Source organism: Myotis yumanensis, unplaced genomic scaffold (assembly GCF_028538775.1).
Source record: "Myotis yumanensis isolate MYYU_CA2020_CCGP unplaced genomic scaffold, mMyoYum1.0.hap1 SCAF_7, whole genome shotgun sequence".
Lineage (NCBI taxonomy): Eukaryota > Metazoa > Chordata > Mammalia > Chiroptera > Vespertilionidae > Myotis > Myotis yumanensis.
The window spans coordinates 16,264,858-16,286,920 of NW_027223758.1; the positions used below are offsets into that span (position 1 = coordinate 16,264,858).

The window sequence follows — 22,063 nt, forward strand, 5'->3', positions numbered from 1 at the left end:
TTATTTAGTTTCAGGTGTATAGCATAGTGGATAGACAGTCATGTTTTAGAAAGTGATCCACCCAGTATTTCAAGCACCCACCAGGCATAATGTTATCAACTGTATTTCCTATGCTCTATTTTACCCAAATCATAAAGATCTTCTCCTGTGTCTTCTAGAAGTTTTATACTTAACATGTTTCACATTTATGTCCTTGATTTATTTTGAGTTAATTTTTGTTAATTTCAAATTCCTCCAGTGGACTACTGCTCTCTTGCATTTATCATAGACATTTATAGTGCCAGAAGGTTCTGTGTTTCTGCTCCACTGGCAGCTTTCAGCAGATCTTGCAGGCCAGCCCTCAGAGGGCATTTCTCTATGTTTTTGCCCCTTTGCTGGCGGTGGGGGGTGGGGGGGTATACTGCATTTCTTATTAATTGTTTGAGGCATGATATATGGAGGAAGTTGTTTTTTTTTTAAATATATTTTATTGATTTTTTTTTTTACAGAGAGGAAGAGAGAGAGATAGAGAGCTAGAAACATCGATGAGAGAGAAACATCGATCAGCTGCCTTCTGCACATCTCCCACTGGGGATGTGCCTGCAACCCAGGTACATGCCCTTGACCGGAATCGAACGTGGGACCTTTCAGTCCGCAGGCTGACGCTCCATCCACTGAGCCAAACTGGTTTCAGCTATGGAGGGAGTTTTTAAAAAATTAAATTAAGAATGGATTTTATAATGTTAAATTTAGATTCGAGCTATCTTTGTGAACTTACGGCCTTGAAAAAGATTTTTAAATGATTGTCAGTTCTTCCTGAGTAGAAATTATCAAGAATGACAATTCTTGGAATTGAAAATGAGCAAGACAGTAGATTTAGAAAATATTGATGAATTTGGTTCTGTTAAAGCCAAGAAAGCAAAATTATATTACATTCTGTTTTATAAATAAAATATTTAAATAATGTGATTTTAAAATACTTTTTAATATTGAGTTTTTTGATTTTTCAATATTTTTTCGACATTTAAAATTTTGGGGAAATTTGGCCATTAAAAATATATATAGTGGTATATATTTTTCCTTTTACCCCAGGCTCTAGTATGACTCAGCTCAACATTGATACTTATCTAACATTTTAATATTGGTCATTATGGATTTTTTATATTAATTTAAAAAACTATTTCATTAAGATATTTGTTTTGACTACTGAGTTTTTGTTGCCGCCTTAATTTTTTTGCAGAATCTTCACTCTTCTTATCCTAGTCCCAGCCTTGATATTCTTACTGCCTCCTCAAAAGTAGTAAGGTTTACATTTAAGGTTATTTATAAATACAATAAAAGCTAGCCAATAGAAGTTAGAAATTCAGAGAATCAATTCAACTAATTAGATTTTACTTATTCATTAATTCTTTTTTTCACATGAATCAATGTAGAGGCAACCAGTAGGGTTGAAGAGATGGGGATGGATGTAATGATAGTTTGGATAAGTTTAAAAATCAAACAGGTAAGATATATACAGATAAACTTTTTGAAATTAAAATGAAAAGGATTTCATAATGGTAAAGTTAGAGTAGAAATATCTTTGTGAATTTATGGTGTGAAGAAATACTTTAAGTGGCCAGGCGAGGCTCTCAGGTACTTATCACCAGTTCTCATGTTGAAACCTTCTGCTCTTATATCCCTACTGCACAAATTTGTTCTTATTTGAAAAGAGTTCCTTAATGTGCGTGGGCATCTGTATTTCCTTAATATCAATCATTTTGACTCTTTTAAAAGAATTTTGAAAAGGTTCATATTCAAAGTACTTTTATCTTAAAAACATCTCTCCTTCCATGACATTGCTTTGTTTTTGAAGGTCAGCCTTCTTCCTTTTATTTTTTATCTTTTATCTTTTATTATAAAAACATTTTTTCTTTCTAAAACTGATCTTTTAAAAATAGATCTTAAATTTATATACTCCATTTCTAATCTATTGTTTTAAACTTTCAGGCTCAACTTTAAAGAAGCTTCTACACACTGGAAATTCTGTTAAGGTATTTATTTTAGATGAATGTGTAATGGCATTTTTTATTAGTCTTAAGTTATTCCATAAAGTAACAAAATTAGGCCACTAGAAAAGAACTTTAAAAACCACTTGACTTAGTTTTTAGTTTTATTTTATTTATTTTTAATATTTTTTTGGTAATCCTCACCCAAGGATATTTTCCCATTGATTTTTAGAGAGAGTGGAAGGGAAGGAGAGAGACAGAGAGAGAAACATTGATTGGTTGCCTCTTGCATGCACCCAACCAGGCTAAGCCTACAACCGAGGTACGTGCCCTTGACCTGAATCAAATCTGGGACCCTTCAGTCCGTGGGCTGATGCTCTATCCACTGAACCAAACTGGCTAGGGCAGGGGTTCTCAAACTACGGCCCTCGGGCCACATGCAAATATAAATATTGTATTTGTTCCTGTTTTGTTTTTTTACTTCAAAATAAGATATGTGCAGTGTGCATAGGAATTTGTTCATAGTTTTTTTTTAAACTGTAGTCTGGCCCTCCAGCGGTCTGAGGGACAGTGAACTGGCCCCCTGTTTAAAAAGTTTGAGGGCCCCTGGGCTAGGGTTTAGTTTTTATTTTTAATTGAGAAATTATATTTCCAATATTATTAGTTTTGTTCTTATATCATAACTTATTGTGATAGACATTTTAAATATTATTAGGAGAAACTGGCTTGGGATTTGGAGTTTGGAATTTTAATTTTGATTCTGCTGTATACAGTTAGGGAACCAGTGGCAAGGTGCTAACTGCTCCAGTTTTATCATTAAAAAAGGGAAGGGGTTGAACCAGTTCCTTTCTAACCTTCAGAGCTAATGTGCCTGATTCTGTTCACCCAGTAATCTTGTTAAAATCATTATTTTTATTTATTTTTGAGCACCGTTGTGTGGGAAAGAGCAGCAGAGCCTTCCTCTTGAATATTTATTGATGTAAGGAGATTGATCTTGTAATTTAAGTTAAAATTGTCTTATTTTAAAATGAGTATGCCTTTTATAATGACATACCATTTGATGCTGGGATAAGATGGCACTAAAACATCATTGGCATAGAAGCCAGCCTGGGATGTATATTTTATGGAAGGTAATTCACTTGTGGCTCATTAAATTATGAGTGTGCCTTTAGTAAGCTACTACATTTTTTGGTTTAACCATCATAGCTACTTAAACTTGGCATGTTAAATATCTCTTACATGCTGAAACAAGGAGGCGAGCTACTTCTAGCTTCACAATAGATTCTGTGTTTTGTCCCTCCTATTATAATGAATAGTCTTACAGTTAAAACCTGTGAGGTTGTTATCTCATGTTTCTTATTGGCCTTATTTATGTTAATTACCTGAAATACAGTTAGCATAAGAATATTGGAGACTTGTGATAGAATTTTGAACTTTCTTCTTGTTAAATTCAATATAATTTGATTAGGTACACATAGTACCATGTCATTTTTTGTCAGACTCTGAATAGCATTATGCATTCAGTAATGTCACTACTTAATTTACCTGCTTGGGGATGGGACAGATGTGAGTGTCCATGGGGGTTTGTGCAGATGAGTAGTGAGTTCACTAGCAGGTCTGAATGTACGCTGTGGAGTCCATTGTTAATGGGGGTAGCACTGCCACTTGTCTTTGTGAATTTGACTTCTGTGGGGTGTTAGCCAATCTTTTTGTTTCTTTTTTTTTTTTTTTTTTGGCCTTTCTCCTCCTCTTGGCTTTTCTGTAGAGCCTCCTGTTTGGCTTGAATACTCACTCTGGCAGGCTCCGTACCTTGGTGTAATAGAAAGGCGGCCAGGCAGTCCCTCAGTTGCCTACATTTGGAGCTCACTAATCTTTCAGCTCTGTCTGACACTTTTTCATCTCTTTTGCTCATTTAACTTCTTTCTTTGATGTTATCTTTTCAGCCATTTAGGTATATAGAAATGGAAGTACCGGTGTTTATGAATTCTTGGAATAGAATGAAGTTGAAAGTAAGTGTAGAGGAGGAGGAAGGACACAGCTGCCTCTATAGATGTTTTCTACCAGGGATGCTCAGCATTTAGAACTTGGCAAAGGTGTTGGAGAGAATAGATAGGGACATGAGAGCTGCCCCAGCCCACTGAGCCAGTTCTTCAAAGTCTTATTTAGCTCTAAGTGTTCTGATTTACAGGAGCATTGGACTTGTGCCTATTGTAGTGACATGACATGAATGCTGTCCAAAGCACAGTGCAAATTTGGAGGAAGATTTTTTTGCATTGTTCATGGGTAATTGAGTGTTGATGATATGGGCATTGTGCCTATGGAATGAAGTATGTTTAATAGGAAATACACAGTGCTTGCTGTGAGCCAGACACTGTTCTAACTCACTCGATCCATACCAGTACTTCGTGGTAAATTCTGTTATCATCCCTATTTTACAGGTGGAGAAACTAAGGCATAGAGAGGTTAAGTGGTTTTCCACAGGTCACAGCTAAGCTAGAAAGTGGCAGAGCCTGCATTTGAACCCGGACACTCTGGCTCCAGAACCCAAGCTCTTAACCTTTGTGCGGTATTGCAGTATCCTTACTTACTTGTCTCTAAGTAAAGAACTTGGTGCAGTACTTTAACAGTACCTTTCACCTCTAGTTTTTCTTTCTCAGAACTGATGCTACATTAAAATGCATTTCTCCATATACATATGTTTAATTTTGTTACTTTTAATTTTGTTTTTAGATAAGATGTGAAGGAATCAGGCTGTTTCTTCTGTGGCTTCAAGCACTTCAGACAAACTGTGCAGAAGAGCAGGTGCTGATTTTTGCTTGCCTCGTGCCTGGTTTCCCAGCAATCTTGTCCTCCAGAGGACCCTGTACTCTGGAGACACTCATCAATCCGAGCCCTAGTGTAGCTGATGGTGAGTGATGTGAGCAGATCTTACTGGTTGAAAGGACTCTTGAAGTTACATTAAGGAATTCCTTGGTTTGCCATTTTCTTGAATAGAAATCTTGATTTCATAGATGAATTTTGGAGAGGAATCCTCTTCATATTCACAGTAGAGTCTTACAAACATTAGAATTGAAAGACTTCAGACTGTTTTATATGAAATGATGACAAGAGAAGTTTATTGAAGTGGTGGAAACAGAAATGGAAGGGAGTAGACAGATGTTGGCAGTAGCAGAAAGTAGAGACATGGTATGTCTGGAGTGTTTTTGTGGCTGTTAATGCAATTCATATCCACTTCCCGAAAGTACTGTCTTTTGTCCTCATTACTGTTGTTTCATAAGTGGACATTCATCTGCTCACCCAGGTTCTTTTTTTGCCAGCTGTGTATTTTCATGCAACATTCGTGGAAGGACAATAGTGGCCTCATGGGACTATTACTGGCAGCCATTTATGTCCTGTTAGGACCATTGATTTATAACTGCACATCAGTTTTATTGCCAAATGACAGGTATTTGATCTTAGACTGACCAAAGCAGAATTTGAGAGGGAAAAGGATGGTGCAGTGGTAGGGGTGGCTTCATGGCCTTCTGTCTCCTGTTTCCCAGCCCTTCATGCACACTGGCGTGGTCTGTGTGAGCAGTTCTAGTGGATGGATAGATGTATTTTAATAGAAGCCATTTTTAAAAATCCCTGTTAAAATTTAACTGTGGTAAAAGAGCTCTCATTATTTTCCGCTCTGCAGCAAAGATATATCCAGAGGAGATCACTCCACTCCTGCCAGCCGTATCAGGGGAAAAGATTGCTGAGGACCAAACATGCTTTTTTCTTCAAATACTGTTGAAATATATGGTTATTCAGGTAAGAGCAAATCGTAGGTAATTCAATGATGGTCTTATTCTCAGTAGGAAAGGGAAAAATATTATCTTTTCTTCTATTTTTCCACATTTTGCATTTTGGCTTTTTGAGGTGTTTTTATGTGCTATTTCACTAAACATAGAGTATGTACCAGGTCACGTCAGCAAATTCCAAGCATGTACACCATTTTGTGTTAGTGTGCATGTTAAGGGAAAAATTCAGCTCTCCATCTGTGTGTCTCTTTTACTTTAATATTATTACCATATTCACACAGAACATGTCACATATGGCACTTCTGCTCATCTGAGTTTTTTACCCCAATGAGTAATTCTATGTGACAATAGCTGGGTGTCCTACAATTTAATTGAATTCTGACACTATCTGCCTGGAGATAGCATCAGAGTCCACATGTTAAGGTCTCAATTCCATGAGACTGTTCCCATCCCATTCAGATGCCAATCCCAAGTAGTAAGTCCCAGGCTATCCACAACTTCTGTCCAATTTGCCTACAGATCAGAGGTTCCTATGATCCCCTCTTCAAATTCAATTAATTTTCTAGAGCAGCTCACAGAACTCAGGGCAATATTTACTTACGTTTACCAGTTTATTGAAGAATATGACAAAGGATACAGGTGAATATCCAGATGAAGGGGTACATGGGGCAAGGTTTGGAAAGGTCCCAAGCACAGGAGCTTTTGTCGCCATGGAGTTGGGGTGCGTCACTGTCTGGTACATGGGCTTGTTTACCCACCTGGAAGCTCACTGAAACCGCTGCTGTTGGGATTTTATGGCAATTTCCTCCCATAGCCATGGTTGATCATTAACTCAGTTCCAGTCCCTCTCCCCTTTTTGGAGAAATGGGGAGTAGGGGTAGGGGCTAAAAATTCCAAGTTGTAATCATGGCTTGGTCTTTCTAGTGATCAGCCTCCATCCAGGAGCCCACCCAGAGTCACCTCAATAGAAAAAAAGATGTCGCTAGGCTCTCAACACTTAAGATATTACAAGGGTTATAGGGCTCTGTGCCAGGAACTGGGGCAGAAGCATACATACCAGTATATATATATATATTTATATTTATATTTATATTTATATTTATATTTATATTTATATTATTTCATAGTGTATTAAACTATTTTTGCCTCTTTATTCCTTCCCTAACCCTGATCTCTATGCTAGTGAAGCAGGATGGAGAAGGAGGCAGTCCCCGAGGCTGAATGGTGGGTCAGGAATAGACAGAGCAGGCAGGGAGATTTGAATGAAGGCTTATGTAACTATCTCATCATGCCATCAGCACAGGTCTGCCTTATGTCACATATTTCTTCCTCTTACATTTACCAACTGAATACAGAACTGAAATAATTATGATTTCAATAAGTGATTAATGTCTCTTAGTCTGTATTTCTGAGCATTGATATGATTAGAAAAAAGCTACTGAGTGCTTTTCTCTTATCGAACACTTCTCTCATCCCTGAGTTCCTCCTGGGTATAGTCGGTCTCTGTCCTTCCCTTCACAGCCAAGCTTGTTGATGTAGTAACCTCTGCCAAGTCCACTTTCTCACCTGACGTTCCTCGACACCCTCTGTCATCTCCCTCTACCCTGTCTCTGCTGAGAACATGAAGGGGTTTTTGTGTCAAGTCCAGAGGAAGACACTCTTACCTTTGCTCTGTACTCAGTCTTTGAGATGATTTCATAGTGGCAGCCCCTCCTTTGTGAGATTCCTCCCATGATGTTTTTTCCTGGCTTTCCTCCTCCCTTTTGCTTCTTTCCAATTTTCTTTGGGGGACTGTGTTTCTCTCTGCTGTCCCTCAAGATTCAGCCTTTGGCTGCTCTTTCTGACTACTATGTCCTGCTGGGTGATCTTTTCTGCTCTCCTCTCCTGTTCCCTTTAGCCAGCACCAGAAACACAGGGCTCTAAATCATGTGAGTCCTGCTGGGGTATCTGTCATCTTCCAGAAGCTCCACATTTTAGCTCTGCTGGCCCATTCTACATGCATCTCAAACTCTTTTCAGAAGTGGCAGGGCCTTCCATATGTCCCAGATCAGCATAGAGTATCTCAGTCTTTGATGTGCTGGGAGATGGGTTTTCATTCTAGATGTGTCATTAATGAGCTGTGTGACCTCAGATAAGTTAGGAAGTCACCAGGATCCCATAAGAGGAAGGAAGCCATTGATATTGGGGGAGGTTTTTATTTAGACTTAAGCCCCTAAATTGTGTGTAGAATTATGTGTGCGTGTCTCCCCCCCGCCCCCCGCCCCCGCCCCCGCCTTTCTCTGGGTGAGTCCTCAGAGCAGAGTTTCTGCCTTGGCCCATCCCAGAGAACTTCTGGCAGGTTACAGACACTGAGCTCCTCTGCCCAGGAGCCGCCAAAGCCCCTCGTTCCTTTACCTCAGGTGCTGAACTGTTATCATTTTCTAAGTGGACTGCGTCATGAAGGAATTTGGGGAAACCGGTGTAGGGCACTCTGTGTTCTAACAAGTACTAAGACCCCACTATTAGGTGTGGCTCAACTGGCAGCCCTAGCCTCTCCTAGCCTGTGGATTGCTTCTAGTAAGGACAATGCATTTTCCAAGATTCCGTAGCTGGATCTTTTGATACTGATTTTGCATGGAGGTACCATTGGATGAAATCTTTATAAGGGTTTGTTTCCTTAATTCTTGTTTATTATAAATGACCTTTTTGAGTTTTTAAAAAAGCACCTTTTATATCTAACTAGATGTTTTAAGGGCACAAGGAATGTTAAATCATTATAAAGAACATGTGAAAAAAATAACATAATATAGTAGAGCAAGATTGTTGGGTAATTTTTTTTAATACGCAGTAAACATGTTTTTAACATAGTTACTGGTTTGTTTAGAATTATTCATTTTTGTCATCTTTTGAGTTTTAAGATATGGTTTTATTACATGATTATCAGTATTTGTCAATTTTAAAAATAAATCAGTTTAGTATACATTAATTTGAAATGTAAATATATGTGTTTTTTCCCACATATTATCCAAAGGCTGCAAGCTTGGAGTGGAAAAATAAGGAGAATCAAGATACTGGTTTTAAATTTCTTTTTACATTGTTTCGAAAGTATTATCTTCCTCATTTATTTCCATCATTTACTAAGTTAACAAACATCTACAAACCTGCACTTGGTAAGTACTGTTTGAGCTGTATAAGGAGGATTTCCACAGACAAGCTGTACAGTTTCCTTCAGAGCAATCTCTAATTATTTTTAAGTAAAATAGTAATCTTTTTCTTATACTTAATGCTAACTTTATTGTAAGAGGTTTAAAGTTTCCTAGTAACTGATATTAACTGTTTTAAATGCTTATACAAACTAAGATGTACCTCAACTCACAACAGTAAGAGGGAACTGTGGCTCCTATACTCAGAAATAATTTGCAATGAATTGTGCTTTTTGGGGTGTGATTATATTTAAAATCTTTTAATGGAAAAAAAAATAAAGCTTACATTTCAGTAAGTCTTCTCTTACTGGTGGTGGGGTGTGGTGACCCCAGGCCTTACTCAGTAGATAGGCAGGCAAGCCCAGGCCACACAGCTGCCCACAGCATGCCTTGCCTTTCTCACTGGATCATTCACCCAGCAGAGACGACCCACAGCTGCTTATGGAGGGGCAGATGTTGGGCAGTTGGGCAGCCTAGGGACTGTAAGCCCAGAGATGAAGGAAACATAAGGGATTTTTTTATTTAGCTTCTTAAGTTTTCCTTCTTTAAGAAATGAGGGCTCACAGGCCAGAAGCATCCCTTAGAGGTAGAGGTGAGGCAAACCTTCCTCTGCCTGTTATCTAAAGCAGGTGAAATTAGTTACAATGAATAATCAAGAGCATTTGGGAGGGGAAAAGATTACAACAGACATTAATCCACCTGGAGAATGTGGACAACTAATTCAGTTGTCTGTGGGCATTTATTTGTCCACATGCGCGCTCTCTCTCTCTCTGGCAAGAGGGAAACAACTGAAACTTGGTGCATTTTGAAAAATGTAGAAATACTGCTTGTGAGGGTACTAGGATATGTATTTTGTTAGCTTTGTATGTGGGTATTTTAAAAAAATTTTGTTTCTGATTTCATTAGTAGTTTATGTTATAGAAAACATAGTATATTATTAACATTCTGAAATATAAAGTTGTTTGCTAAGGATTTTTCTGCCTCATGCATGTACAAAAATTAGTAAGAGAGTTGGAATTACAGCAAGTAGTCAATCTCAAATTCATAATTTTCATATTGATTATGGAATACAAAGCATGAAAATGAACCTCTTATTAATTCTTTGGAAATAGTGGTATCTGATACCTCAAAAATGAAACATGATTTTCTGTATTCTTTTAGATATAAAGTGGATTATACTGATTCTATTTCTTTGGAGTTATCTAAAGGAAAAAGGATATAAAACTGAAGTTGAGTTGATTTTATTAGTATAGCGTTGGATGTTAAAATACTTAAAATGATGAAAAAATGTTTATAACACGGTTTTATACTTGTTCTAATCATAAAATAAGATTAAATTCATTATAACATATGTGAAAACATTTTCACTATTATAAGCTTATGTAATTTCTCAAATTTGTGAAAAAGAGTTATTAGCTTAGATTTTCCACAGCTGTCTACCACAGCTGTAAGTAAACAGTAACAACCACCATCACCCATCTTGGTCAGATTGCAAGGCAGAATTCGAAGTGAGCCTTTCAAAGGATGACATTCTAAATAATTTCTGGTTCTTTAATCTTAGTTGCTATTCAGAGAACCAAATATATGTCTATTTGCTTGGAAACTGAAATATTTGTAGGAATTACATAATGTCAAGTTTCACTAACCTATTCATGTGCTCTTTTTTCTTACAGATATTCCCCACTTCAGACCAAAGCCAGTGTACATTACCACGACTCGAGACACTGAAAACATTTACAGTACAAAAATTCCATACATGGCAGCTCGTGTTGTTTTTATTAAGTGGATTGTAACTTTCTTTTTGGAAAAAAAGTATCTAACTACAATACAAAACACTAAAAATGGAGTTGATGTATTGCCTAAAATCATGCAGGTATGTCATTGCTCATCTTAATATATCTTCACATATATTTAATATCACACACTGCCACATACAAATCACTTGATTATTAGGGTTATTGGTTCTTGCAGGTTGCTGGTTGTAAGGACTCATTTTTTTTTTTTTTTTTTTTTTTTTGGCATGTCCTGTCTGTGATGCTAAAGTTTCAGAAGAAGCTCTGAATTAGAAACACTTGTATTCTATTGGCATTGCCATGGTGAGGCAATCTTGGGGGTGAGAGAGACATTCTGAGAAGATGGCTGTGTGTGCACACTCCTGGCTCCCTCTCATTTCCCCTCCTTCACTCTGGTACCAGTGACCTCTGAGCATTAGAACAGGGCCTGTCTTGCTTTTGCCAATCCCCAGCACATGGAAGGCCCTCAGGAATTGTGCTGGTGGGCCATGGAGAAGACTGTGAGACTCCCAAGTGCTTTGGGAACTCAGGGGAAGGGTGGATCAGCATCTCAGGATTTTGAGGTGGTTGTTGAGCCCTGGAAGAGAAGGCTGTCTTGCTCCGAGGCGTTAGGTGAAGACTTCTTGTATGGGGACTTCTGGTTCTTGCTGGCCTTGACCAGCACCCTGAGTTGGTTTGGGACTTAGTGCTGAGTAGAGCAGGACCACTTGTGGAAATCAGAGAGCAGTCATTTCACAGAAGAGTTATGGTTTTTTGAGGGTTTTTTTGTTCCTAAGAACAGGGACAAGAAGTGTGGACCACTTAGTGCAGGTTTGCCTTAGAGTTCTCAGCAGTGTGACCCAGGCCTGAGTTGGGAAAGTGCACACATCTAAGGTCACGGGCAGGTGAAGGAGCACCAGACAGGTCCAGAGCATGTGGCCCCATTGACAGGAACTGGAGAAATTTATTTTCAAAAAAGACTGAGAGAGACATAGTTACAATAAGAACAACAAAAGACTTGCTGAAAGTTCTAGAAAACCTTTAATTTTTATTACATAAACCAAAGAAGGTAATGATCACTGCTGAGAACAAAATTAATGTTTGAAGAAAAATCCCACCACACTGAGCAGAAATTCAAAGAGATGGAAATTAATAAATAAGATCTGAGGACGGATCTAGATCTACCATGCAAATATTGTGAGGGCAGAGGAGAAAAGAATGAGAAGTAATAATTGGAACTAATAAAAAGGAAAGTTTACCTGAGCTGAAAAGAAGTCATGCTTTAGACTGAAAAGGCCTTTGAGTCCCAGGTAAAATTAGCTAAACAGTTAAACTGGCATTTGACTTTCATGGATTAAGAAAAAACTCTACAGCTTCCTGACAGAAACCAGAGGTTCCTGCAAAGGAATGAGACTGACATTAGCACTGAATATCTAATGTAACCTACAGCCCTGAAGCGGAAAGAACCTGGCTGGCTGTCTGTCTTTCCCAGAACCTTCCTTGCTTTGTATCACATACATAAGCAAATGTCAGACTGATTAAAGGCCTACATATAAAAACAATGATAAAGAACTTGGGAGAAAAATCTAGAGAATGTATAAATTTGGCAAGTAGTAGACCACCTTAGGGAGAGAGAAAGCTCACAAGCCATAGAGGAAATGAGATTCTACTTTGTTTGAAAAAATAGAAAAATATTTATGTGTCAAAAGATAGCAAAAAGCCACACTCATGCTGAGAAAAGTGTCTGTAACATCATGGCTATTAATAGAGCTCGTATCTCTACAATATAAAGAGCGCCTACAAATTGATAAGACAAACAGCCCAATTGAAAAATGGACAAAGGAGATGAAGTTCACAGAAGAGGAAATAAAATGGGCCCAGATTTCACCAGCAGTCAGAGAAACAGAGTTTGTTCTGAGCCATGACAAGAGACTTTTATTTACCAATTAGGGTAGAAAAAATTTTGTATGAAATTACACATAAGAAACTCAGTCACACTCTGATAATTTCACATTGCATCTGTGTGGTTTTTTAGTCAATTCAAAACAGTCCGTTTAAAGGATGTAACTTTTTCCTATTTGGTTTTAAATGTCTGAAAAACCATCACCTCTATTTATTGAAAGTAAGTTTCTCACCTGGGTGATGAGAAGTAGCAAGAATAGCAAATTAACCACTGCTTCAAGGTTTTGACTCTTTCCCTTAGTTGACTCTTCACACTTGTGAGTCATCTACTTTTATTATCTAGTGTTTTTCGTGTCATAAGGATCTGAGCTCCTTAAAGGGGTTTTATCGTTCTAACAGACAAAAGACACCAAAACTCAAGCATAATTAAACGTAAAAAGAAATATTTTAATCTCATGAAAAAGAAGCTTATAATGAGGGTGACAGTGTGGTTCACGCATGTTCTCTCTACAGTTCTCTGTGGTTTTCTCTTTTCTACTCTGCCCTTTTCCCTCTGGCAAGTGAGTCTTCAGCTTCCCCAATGATGGGGCACTGCTGTGCTCCTTCTTCATGTTCAGAGACAACCAGAAGTACAAAGCCCTTTCCTTTCGTCTATCAGTGATGGTGAACCTATGACACACGTGTCAGAGGTGACACGCGAACTCATGTTTTTGGTTGATTTTTCTTTGTTAAATGGCATTTAAATATATAAAATAAATATCAAAAATATAAGTCTTTGTTTTACTATGGTTGCAAATATCAAAAAATTTCTACATGTGACATGGCACCAGAGTTAAGTTAGGGTTTTTCAAAATGCTGACACGCCGAGCTCAAAAGGTTCACCATCACTGGTCTAAGTGATACAACTTAGGTTTCCTGCCCACTCCTAGAGCCATCACAAGGCACTGATCAGCTTAAAGCTGTGTGTGTGAACGACCGAGGAGGGAGGGACATGATTGGCTTTCAGGATGAAACAACACTCCCTTGATACTGTTGATAGGGTCAGTGTCCTGTGAATCGTTTGGGCTTCATGGGAGAGATATGCCAAATACTGGGGTTCTGTCAGAGAGTGGCAACGGATGCTGGGCAGATAACCGTCTGTGCTCAGTGCTACCATACCTTGCAGATGGCTGCACACAGAAGTGGCCACTGTCACTGTAGAGACTGTTAATACACCTCACGGCAAGCTGTTATATTAGTTGCTGATAGCTCTGTAGCAAATTACCATAAACATATTGGTTTGAAGTAACACAAATGTATTATCTTGCTGTTCTGAAAGTTAGAAGTCCAATGTCAGTCTCAGGGGGGTAAAACCAAGGTGCTGGCCGCTCTGTATTCCTCCATAATCTCTAGAACAGGCTCATGTTCTTGCCTTATCCAGTTTCTAGATGCTGCCTGCATTTTGTGACTCATGACCCTCATCACATCACCTTTTTTCCTGTCCCCATCTTCACATTGCCTTCTCTGTCTCTCATTCTTCTGCCTCTTTAAGGGTCCTTGTGATTACACTGGGACCAATAATAGTCCAGGATAGTCTCCCCATCTCAGCATCCTTAATTTCACCACATCTGGTAAGTCCCTTTGCCACATAAGCTAACATTCAGAGCCTTCAGGGGTTAGGTATGGACATCATTTGGGGGTCATTATGCAGCTGACCAGTTGTCTCCTATTTTCCCTTCTCTGCCTTACAACTCTGGTTCCCACCTCATCTCACATGTGTCTACTTTGTTTTGCTTTTCATTTATATTGAACATTAGAAAAAGCAGCAGTGTAAACAATTACATATTAACTTTTAGAAGTGAAGTTGCAGAAATAAGAGCACATAACAATTGCATTTATCTCCTGAAAGTATTTGTTTGGAATTTCAAATTTAGTGTAATTTTACCCATGTAAAGTGAACATCACTATCAAGTGAAGTGGTCCAAAGAATATGCTGCTCTTGTAAAAGCCCTTTAAAACATTATATTAAGTCCTGCTTCCAAATAGAGTTCACACTTAGGCCACTATTACTATGTTACACATCATGTATGACAAGTTTTTTTGTGTATTTTTTTCCAAAGTGAATTTACTTCCTCATTTTATTTTTTTTAAACTTATTTTTTTATTGATTTCAGAGAGGAAGGGAGAGAGGATAGAAACATCAATGATGAGAGAGAATCATTGATTGGCTGCTTCCTGCACGCCCCCTACTGGGGATCGAGCCTGCAACCTGGGCATGTGCCCTTGACCGGAATCAAACCCGGAACCCTTCAGTCCACAGGCCTATGCTCTATCCACTGAACCAAACCAGCTAGGGCAATTTACTTCCTCTTGATTTAGAAGTAATACAATTGAGACTATTTTTTTTTTTTTTAACCAGGGAAGAAAGGATAGTACATCTTTTAGACTTAACTTATATACCACTTAGAGAGTCTGGTTTAACATATTTTTTTGTTCAGTGGTGTCATTCATGGTAAAATAGAAATACATCCTGTCACCAGAGAATAGAACTTCCGTCACTCGTGGGGGTGAGGTTCTTGCTATATCTTTAGAAAATGAATTTTCTAAGATTGGCATGGGAGAATTGGATGTGATAAAAGGCTTTATTTGTGTGCAGTTACATTTCTCAGGTTCCAAAGTTCCCTGCCCCTTAAACCAGCCCTTAAAGAGGTACAGCTGGGGTTCCAGTAGAACAAAAAGCAAGGTCAGTGTCCAGAGCTTCTGTTCCATGTTGCCGCCAGGTCCAGTTCAGCATCCGAGCTAATTAAAGTCCATTAGTTCATTGTATGGGTCCCACATGGCTGTGGGCCACGTGGGCACAGGGAGCGCACCCCTGCAACAGGAGTCCCAAGAGGACCAGAGGGCCAGGAGGTCAAGAGCAAATAGAGCCTGGCGCGTGTGTGAGAGAGAGTGAACTTCCTTGGTTCAGCAGTTTAAATATTCAGTTTTCGCAGTGGCCACACCCATCCCAGGTACGATTGACAGACAGGTAAGCACCTTCCTACCTCACTCAGACCTTCCTGGTCATTCATCCAAAATGCATTTGTTCAGCCCCTTCCCCATCAATCAGTGGGGATTAGACTTAGCAAAGCTGTATAAGTGGCATGTCTATATTATCTAATCTTCCCTTTACTCCTTTTCTGTTTAATAATAACCAGGTTATTACAACAGTATCAATCCCATACATCCATAACATGTTGGCAACAACAGCAAACCCCCTCCCTTTCAAATCTGAACAGTCTTTGTTCATCGTTTCAGCTGAAAATGTTTTCAGTGAAGAATTATTGATTCCTTAGTGATTCATTTTTGTATAAGATAGAAGTACTTCAACATGTATGAGAAAAAGCAGAGTGGTGATTTTAAAATTGCAACAGCAACTGTTCTTTTACTAGTTCTATATGTACATTAATTATTCCAGTTAGGTTTGATGTGAGAGAACTCAAATCAGGGTTCTTAAACCATTTATAGATCTTGGCACTCCTCCAGCAAGATGTCACTTAGGCTTATGAGACCACTGTGATGCTTCTCAACACTGTGGCTTTAGAATATCCACTGAAATTTCAAATCTCTGCAGCTATCCAATAAGTGCTACAGGGTAGAGACCAAGGTGGTGATAATATAAATGCAATCACATGTTAATTAATTCTGTGATTTTACAAATATAAATTAAACTTTTTAGGCTGACAAAATTTCACAGCCTCCCTTCCTATAATAATTTAGTAATTTTCCTGTTAAAATGACTGAGTTGGGAGAGGGGTTAGTTGGTGGATTGAAAAGTTGGTAAGTACAGGTCCTGTTCCAGCCGTGCTGGTTTCCAGTGTGTTGTCAAGTTGAGGGTAACCAGAGCTTTAAAATACAGCAAGTCTTCAGTTTTGCTAGTTGTTCTTGAATGCCAATGAGGATGACTCAGAAGTGGTAATGGCTTTCTTCCAGACTGTTGGTGCTGGTGCAGTGCAAGAGAGGGCACCGGAGCTGGAGGGTGGCGGGCCTGCAGAGCCAGACAAGAACCATTCAAACAGCAGCACCTTGTCGGACCGGAGGCTCAGCAACTCTAGCCTCTGCAGCATTGAAGAAGAACACCGGAACGTGTATGAAATGGTGCAGCGCATCCTCCTGTCAACGCGAGGTTATGTCAATTTTGTGAATGAAGTATTTCGCCAGGTTAGTATTACTCCAAAAATACTGTTGATGCATTGGGCTAAATTACAGAACTGAATAATGATCCCTCTGATCCCACTTGTTGTTTTTTTTAACCCTCACCCAAGGACATGCTTTTATTGATTTGAGAGAGAGAGGAATGGAGAGAGTGAAACATCAATCAGTTGCCTCCTGCACGCGCCCTGAGTGGAGATTGCACCCCAACCTGGGTATGTGCCCTGACAGGGAATTGAACCCCGCCACCTTTCAGTGTACAGGACAGTGCACCAACCACTGAGATCACCAGCCAGTGCCCTCTGATCTCACTTTTAATTTGCCATATGGAGTGTTTTATTTCATTTGTAAATTAAAAAAAAAAAATTTTTGGTAGAATTGCTATGTGTAGAGGGAAAATTTTATATTTGAGCAAAATCATTCCATAACACTTAGGTTCCCATAACAAACTTGAAAACGAGCGGTAGGTGGAAAGAAAGCCGTTCCTGCAGTGCGCACACACAAATGAGCACAGCCAGGAAGAACCCACGTCTGGTGTTCCAGGGGCCAGGGGGCTCTCTGAGGAGCTGGAGGTTCTGCAGCTGTACTTGCCCTGCAAAGGCCTATATCTCATCAGTTTTGGCAAAATTCTCAGTCATTCTTCCTTCAGATATTATCTCAGCCCCTTTTTAGTAATCTCTCCTCTGCATCTCCAGCCATGCTAGGCTTTTCATTGTATTCTTTCTCTTACCTTTTCTTCTGGGTTAGCTTTCCTTTTGTCTCTCAAGCCTCATTCTGTATGTTTTCTGATATATTTTTTTAATCTGGTTTTCTCTTCAGCTATGTTAATTCTGAGTTTTTAATTTTAGCTATTCCTTAAATTCTATTTACATCCTTTTCTGATATTTTATCTAGATACTCTGTATTTTAAACTGTTACCTATTTTTTTAACTTTTTAAAAATACATATTTTATTGATTTTTTACAGAGAGGAAGGGAGAGGGATAGAGAGTTAGAAACATCAATGAGAGAGAAACATTGATCAGCTGCCTCCTGCACACCCCGCACTGGGGATGTGCCCACAACCAAGGTACATGTTCCTGACCGGAATTGAACCTGGGATCCTTCAGTCTGCAGGCTGACGCTCTATCCACTGAGCCAAACTGGTTATGGCCTGTTACCTATTTTTATTGTGGTTTTGTTAATATTGACTTTCTCATGTTTCTAATTTTTTTAATATGCTACATATCATATTAACCAGATGATTCATACAAAAAATTTTGGTTTTATTATTATTTGATTTTCCTCCAGAGAGGATTTATATTTGCTTTCCTGGGGCAGGATAACATGGTATACCTTGGTATTGGATTTGTGTTACATAATTGTCTACATTTGTCAAAACTCATCAAATGATTCATTTAACATTTGTGCATTTCATTGTTTATAAATTTTACCTAAAGTATGGTAAATAATTTTGAGCTCTCATCAGTGATATATACATGCTGAAATGTTTAGGGTTGAAATGTACTGTTGTCTGCAGCTTTCTTTGAAATGCATCAAAAGTAAAATGGATTGGAAGGATAGATAGAGAAAGGTGGATTAACAGATGTGTGATAAAGCAATTAGAGCAAATGCTAATGGTAGAATTTAGGGAATGGGTTTATGAGTAGTCATTGTAAAAGTCTTCTAACTTTTTGTTTGTGTGGAAATATTTGTAATAAAATTTTGGTACAAAATTAGAATAGGACATCAGTATATTTCTGTCACACTCTTCTTTGTCTTTGTTGATCTTTCTTGCAACAAATACAATATTTGGTACATTGATATGCCGCAATCTTGTTATAACACAATCTCCCCTGTTCTGGCATTTGATGGGACATGACCACCATCTATGGAAGTTAATATAAATTGTATAAACCCTTGTCGCATTGAACTCTGCCTCTAACTGGATCCTGAAGCATGAAGCTTTAGGATGGTGTTTAAACAAAACTCTGAAACTTGAGATCAGAATGTGGATTCATTGCTAATTAACTTTCTAACCTTGGGAAAATCTCTCAGTTGTTCTGAGTCCCATCTTAATTCTCATCTATGGAATTAAAGCATTCATCAGAGTGTTGAGTGCTGCTTTGTGTTCACCCCTCATACAGAACTATCTCTTAAAGCTGATTACTAAAAAGGCAAATGTATTTTCCCTTTACATTTTTTAAATTTATTACATTTTATCAAAGTTCTTATGATACATAAGGGGGTTCTTTAACATTAAAAAGTTCACATAAATATGCATAATGCTAAACTGGCCAGTGCTTTCATTAATATTGGTATTTCTACTCAGTGGTATGTGGTAAATATTGAACAACTGGCTCTGAAAAAAGGAAGGGAGGGAGGGAAGGAGGAAGGAAAGAAAGAATGAAAGACAAGGAAAGGGAAAGGCAAAGACAAAAAAAAGAAAAGTAGATGGTAGCATTTGTAGATTTCTGTGGTGTAAATACTTTCACCTTGGCTAATTCAAGCTACCAACATGAATGTCACTGAACATGGAGTTGAGAAGAGATGTGACAATTGGCCGCAACTGGCTGTTTTTTGTTTGTTTTTATTTTGTTTTGTTTTTTGGCTGTTGTTTAATAGGCAATTGGACTATCTCTATAGGTCTGTATTTTGGTTATTTTTGTGGAAAAATTATTCAGAATATAGAAGTTATTTTTAAATTGCATTATATTTTCTGGCACAGTTATGAAAATGCTTATTTTTCTTTAGATAAATTTGTTGTGCACAAAAATATGTGACCCCCTGTAGCATATTACCAGCTGTATGTTTTAAAGGAAAGTCTGAAATTGGTGATGGTGATTGGAAATTTCTGTGTGGCTCTATAGTAATCTGAACTTGTATAGCGTTAAGGGAAGTTTTCTCTTTTCATTTCAGGCATTTTTGTTGCCTTCCTGTGACATAGCTGTAACAAGAAAAGTAGTCCAAGTGTACAGAAAGTGGATCCTCCAGGACAAACCTCTGTTCATGGAGGAACCAGATCAAAAGGAAGTTACCCAAGAAGATGCTGAAAAATTAGGATTTTCTGAGACTGACAGCAAGGAGGTAATATTTTATCACTTGTTTCATTTGGGAGTATATATAGTTTAGTAAAGTACACCTGGCTCAGTCAGAGATCCCAGGCAGGCGGGTCTCTTTTTTTTTTTTTTTAATCATTTCTGATACTCTCAAGTTGCTGAGTTCTCTGAGGACCTGCTTCAGTGAGGCTGCCTTAATCAGCTATCTCCTAACCCTCACACTAGGTCCACTTGTGCATTGCAGCTTCATTATCCACCATTGCACAAGAGTTGTTCAATCAGCTATCACATTTTACACATCTTTGTATGAGCCTAAAAATGTCACTGCCTTATCATTGACATGTTTAAATAAATAGCATTCTCAGAAAGTGGGTGCTCTCAGCATGGACTTCTTAGTCTGTGTTTGATAAACCTATAGGCTGGATTAATGTAAAAACCACAGAGTGGAACCTCTTCCTGAACCACAAAAGAAACTTAAGTCTTATTTATATTTCTGGCATGCTAATTTGAAACCTAGTCTGAGAAATTATTTCTAAAAGTAGATGTTTGTCATAGCAATTGACAGCAAATATTTAAAAATATTTGTAACCAAAGGCATATCACTTTTAAATATCTGTATTAATTACACTAGAGGCCCGGTCCAAGAAATTCGTGCACGGGGAGGGTTCCTCGGCCTGGCTGGCGATCAGGGTTGATCGGGGCCTTCCTTACTCCAGCTGTCAGCTGCAGGCCAGGGCCTTCCTTCGTTCTGAGCCGCCCCCTGGTGGTCAGTGCACGTCATAGTGAGCAATCAAACTCCCTGTTGGTCGAACTCCCAAGGGGACAATTTGCATATTAGCCTTTTATTATATAGGATTATATAGGATAATTTTGATTTTTCAAATATTCAGGTCAGAATTAATAGATGAGCAACTGGAATTAATCACATATTTTAAATTTAAAGAATAAGTGCTCATCTAGTCATTGGTTGTTTGTTTTCTTTTTCAACACATAATAACTGACAGCCACTATTTTAGGTGCTGGAGACAGAGTGGTGAACAAAATGGCAACACACACACACACACACACACACACACACACACAAACCTTGCCTCCCAGAATCTATTTCCCGTGAATTCTGCTTAATGTAAGAATTAAATACTCAAACATGTACTTCTTCCCCCTCTGTTAACTAATTATTTTTTAAAGACTGCACCTGAAAGTTCCCGTCATAAGCGGTCTTCCAGTTGGGGACGAACATATTCCTTCACGAGTGCGGTGAGCAGAGGGTGTGTGGCAGAAGAGGAGAACAAGAGCGTGAAAGCCGGGGCCCAGGCTGTGCTGCAGGTACGCTGCCGGCTGGCCAGAGGCAGAAAGGCCCCCAACTGGAGTCAATGTGAACAGTTGTGTATTGAGATAGCATCCTATAAAGTTTGGTATTTTTAGCCTCTGCCAGTAAACAGCTCTTAAATTCTCATTCTAAGTTTTCTTCCTGATCTCTCACTTTCAATTTGTAAATAATTTTTTCTATTCAAAGGAGACATATGAACAAGTTTCACATTTTAAAGAGGGATTATTATACAGTAAATGTGAAATGACTGAGATTTATATCTTAAAAGTATCTTTGGGACACATATGGGTAATTAGTTACCTGGACTCTAGTTTGCAAGATAAGTGTGGTTGATTATATAATCATCAGTAATACCCCTCTTAAAAATTGTCTGTGTTTATGAAGAATGATGAATTATGCAATAATTTTAATAGTTATCTGCATGGATTTATGAAATAGAACTGATACCATTTGGAACATTGGAAAGAACAACTTTGGCTCATTACTTAATTTCCCCAGACCTCAAGATTTTATCTCAGAAATAGGGATTGAGAAATTACCTCTTGATCCCATCCAGCTTGAGTGTTGTTAGGAGTATAAGTGAAAGCACGGAGTGCCACCCCTTCCTCTGCCCCCTGGCACTTCACCCTCCATCCCCTACGCACGTTTACAGCTGCATCCAGTTAGGCCTCCCACACCGAGCACAGGCGTGGCGTTTGGGGATGCCATGGGCAGGGCATTCGTGTTAACCAGTTTTCAATGACACTTGTTGTCATCTGTCTCTTGATAGGATTTCTTATCATGGAATCCTTTTTGTTTTCAAGCTAATTAGCAGTTTAATACCTTATCACTAATGAATTTTCTCATTTTTCATTGAAAATCAACAAATTATTTGAAATTAAATTTTAAAAAATCAAGATGATTTCACTTCAGTAGCTT

General features: G+C 38.4%; 1 protein-coding gene across 3 annotated transcripts in view; it reads left to right on the forward strand.

Moving 5' to 3' along the window:
* The window catches only part of RALGAPA2 (Ral GTPase activating protein catalytic subunit alpha 2), a 294,845-nt gene that overhangs the window by 56,595 nt on the left and 216,187 nt on the right, over nucleotides 1-22,063 (forward strand). For all 3 annotated transcript variants that reach the window (XM_070419823.1, XM_070419824.1, XM_070419825.1), the window contains exons 5-12: nucleotides 1,969-2,012; nucleotides 4,698-4,875; nucleotides 5,647-5,762; nucleotides 8,763-8,901; nucleotides 10,608-10,807; nucleotides 16,560-16,787; nucleotides 19,676-19,843; nucleotides 21,004-21,141. In XM_070419823.1, the coding sequence (XP_070275924.1) occupies nucleotides 1,969-2,012; nucleotides 4,698-4,875; nucleotides 5,647-5,762; nucleotides 8,763-8,901; nucleotides 10,608-10,807; nucleotides 16,560-16,787; nucleotides 19,676-19,843; nucleotides 21,004-21,141 (1,211 nt within the window). The remainder of the gene's footprint in view (nucleotides 1-1,968; nucleotides 2,013-4,697; nucleotides 4,876-5,646; nucleotides 5,763-8,762; nucleotides 8,902-10,607; nucleotides 10,808-16,559; nucleotides 16,788-19,675; nucleotides 19,844-21,003; nucleotides 21,142-22,063) is intronic.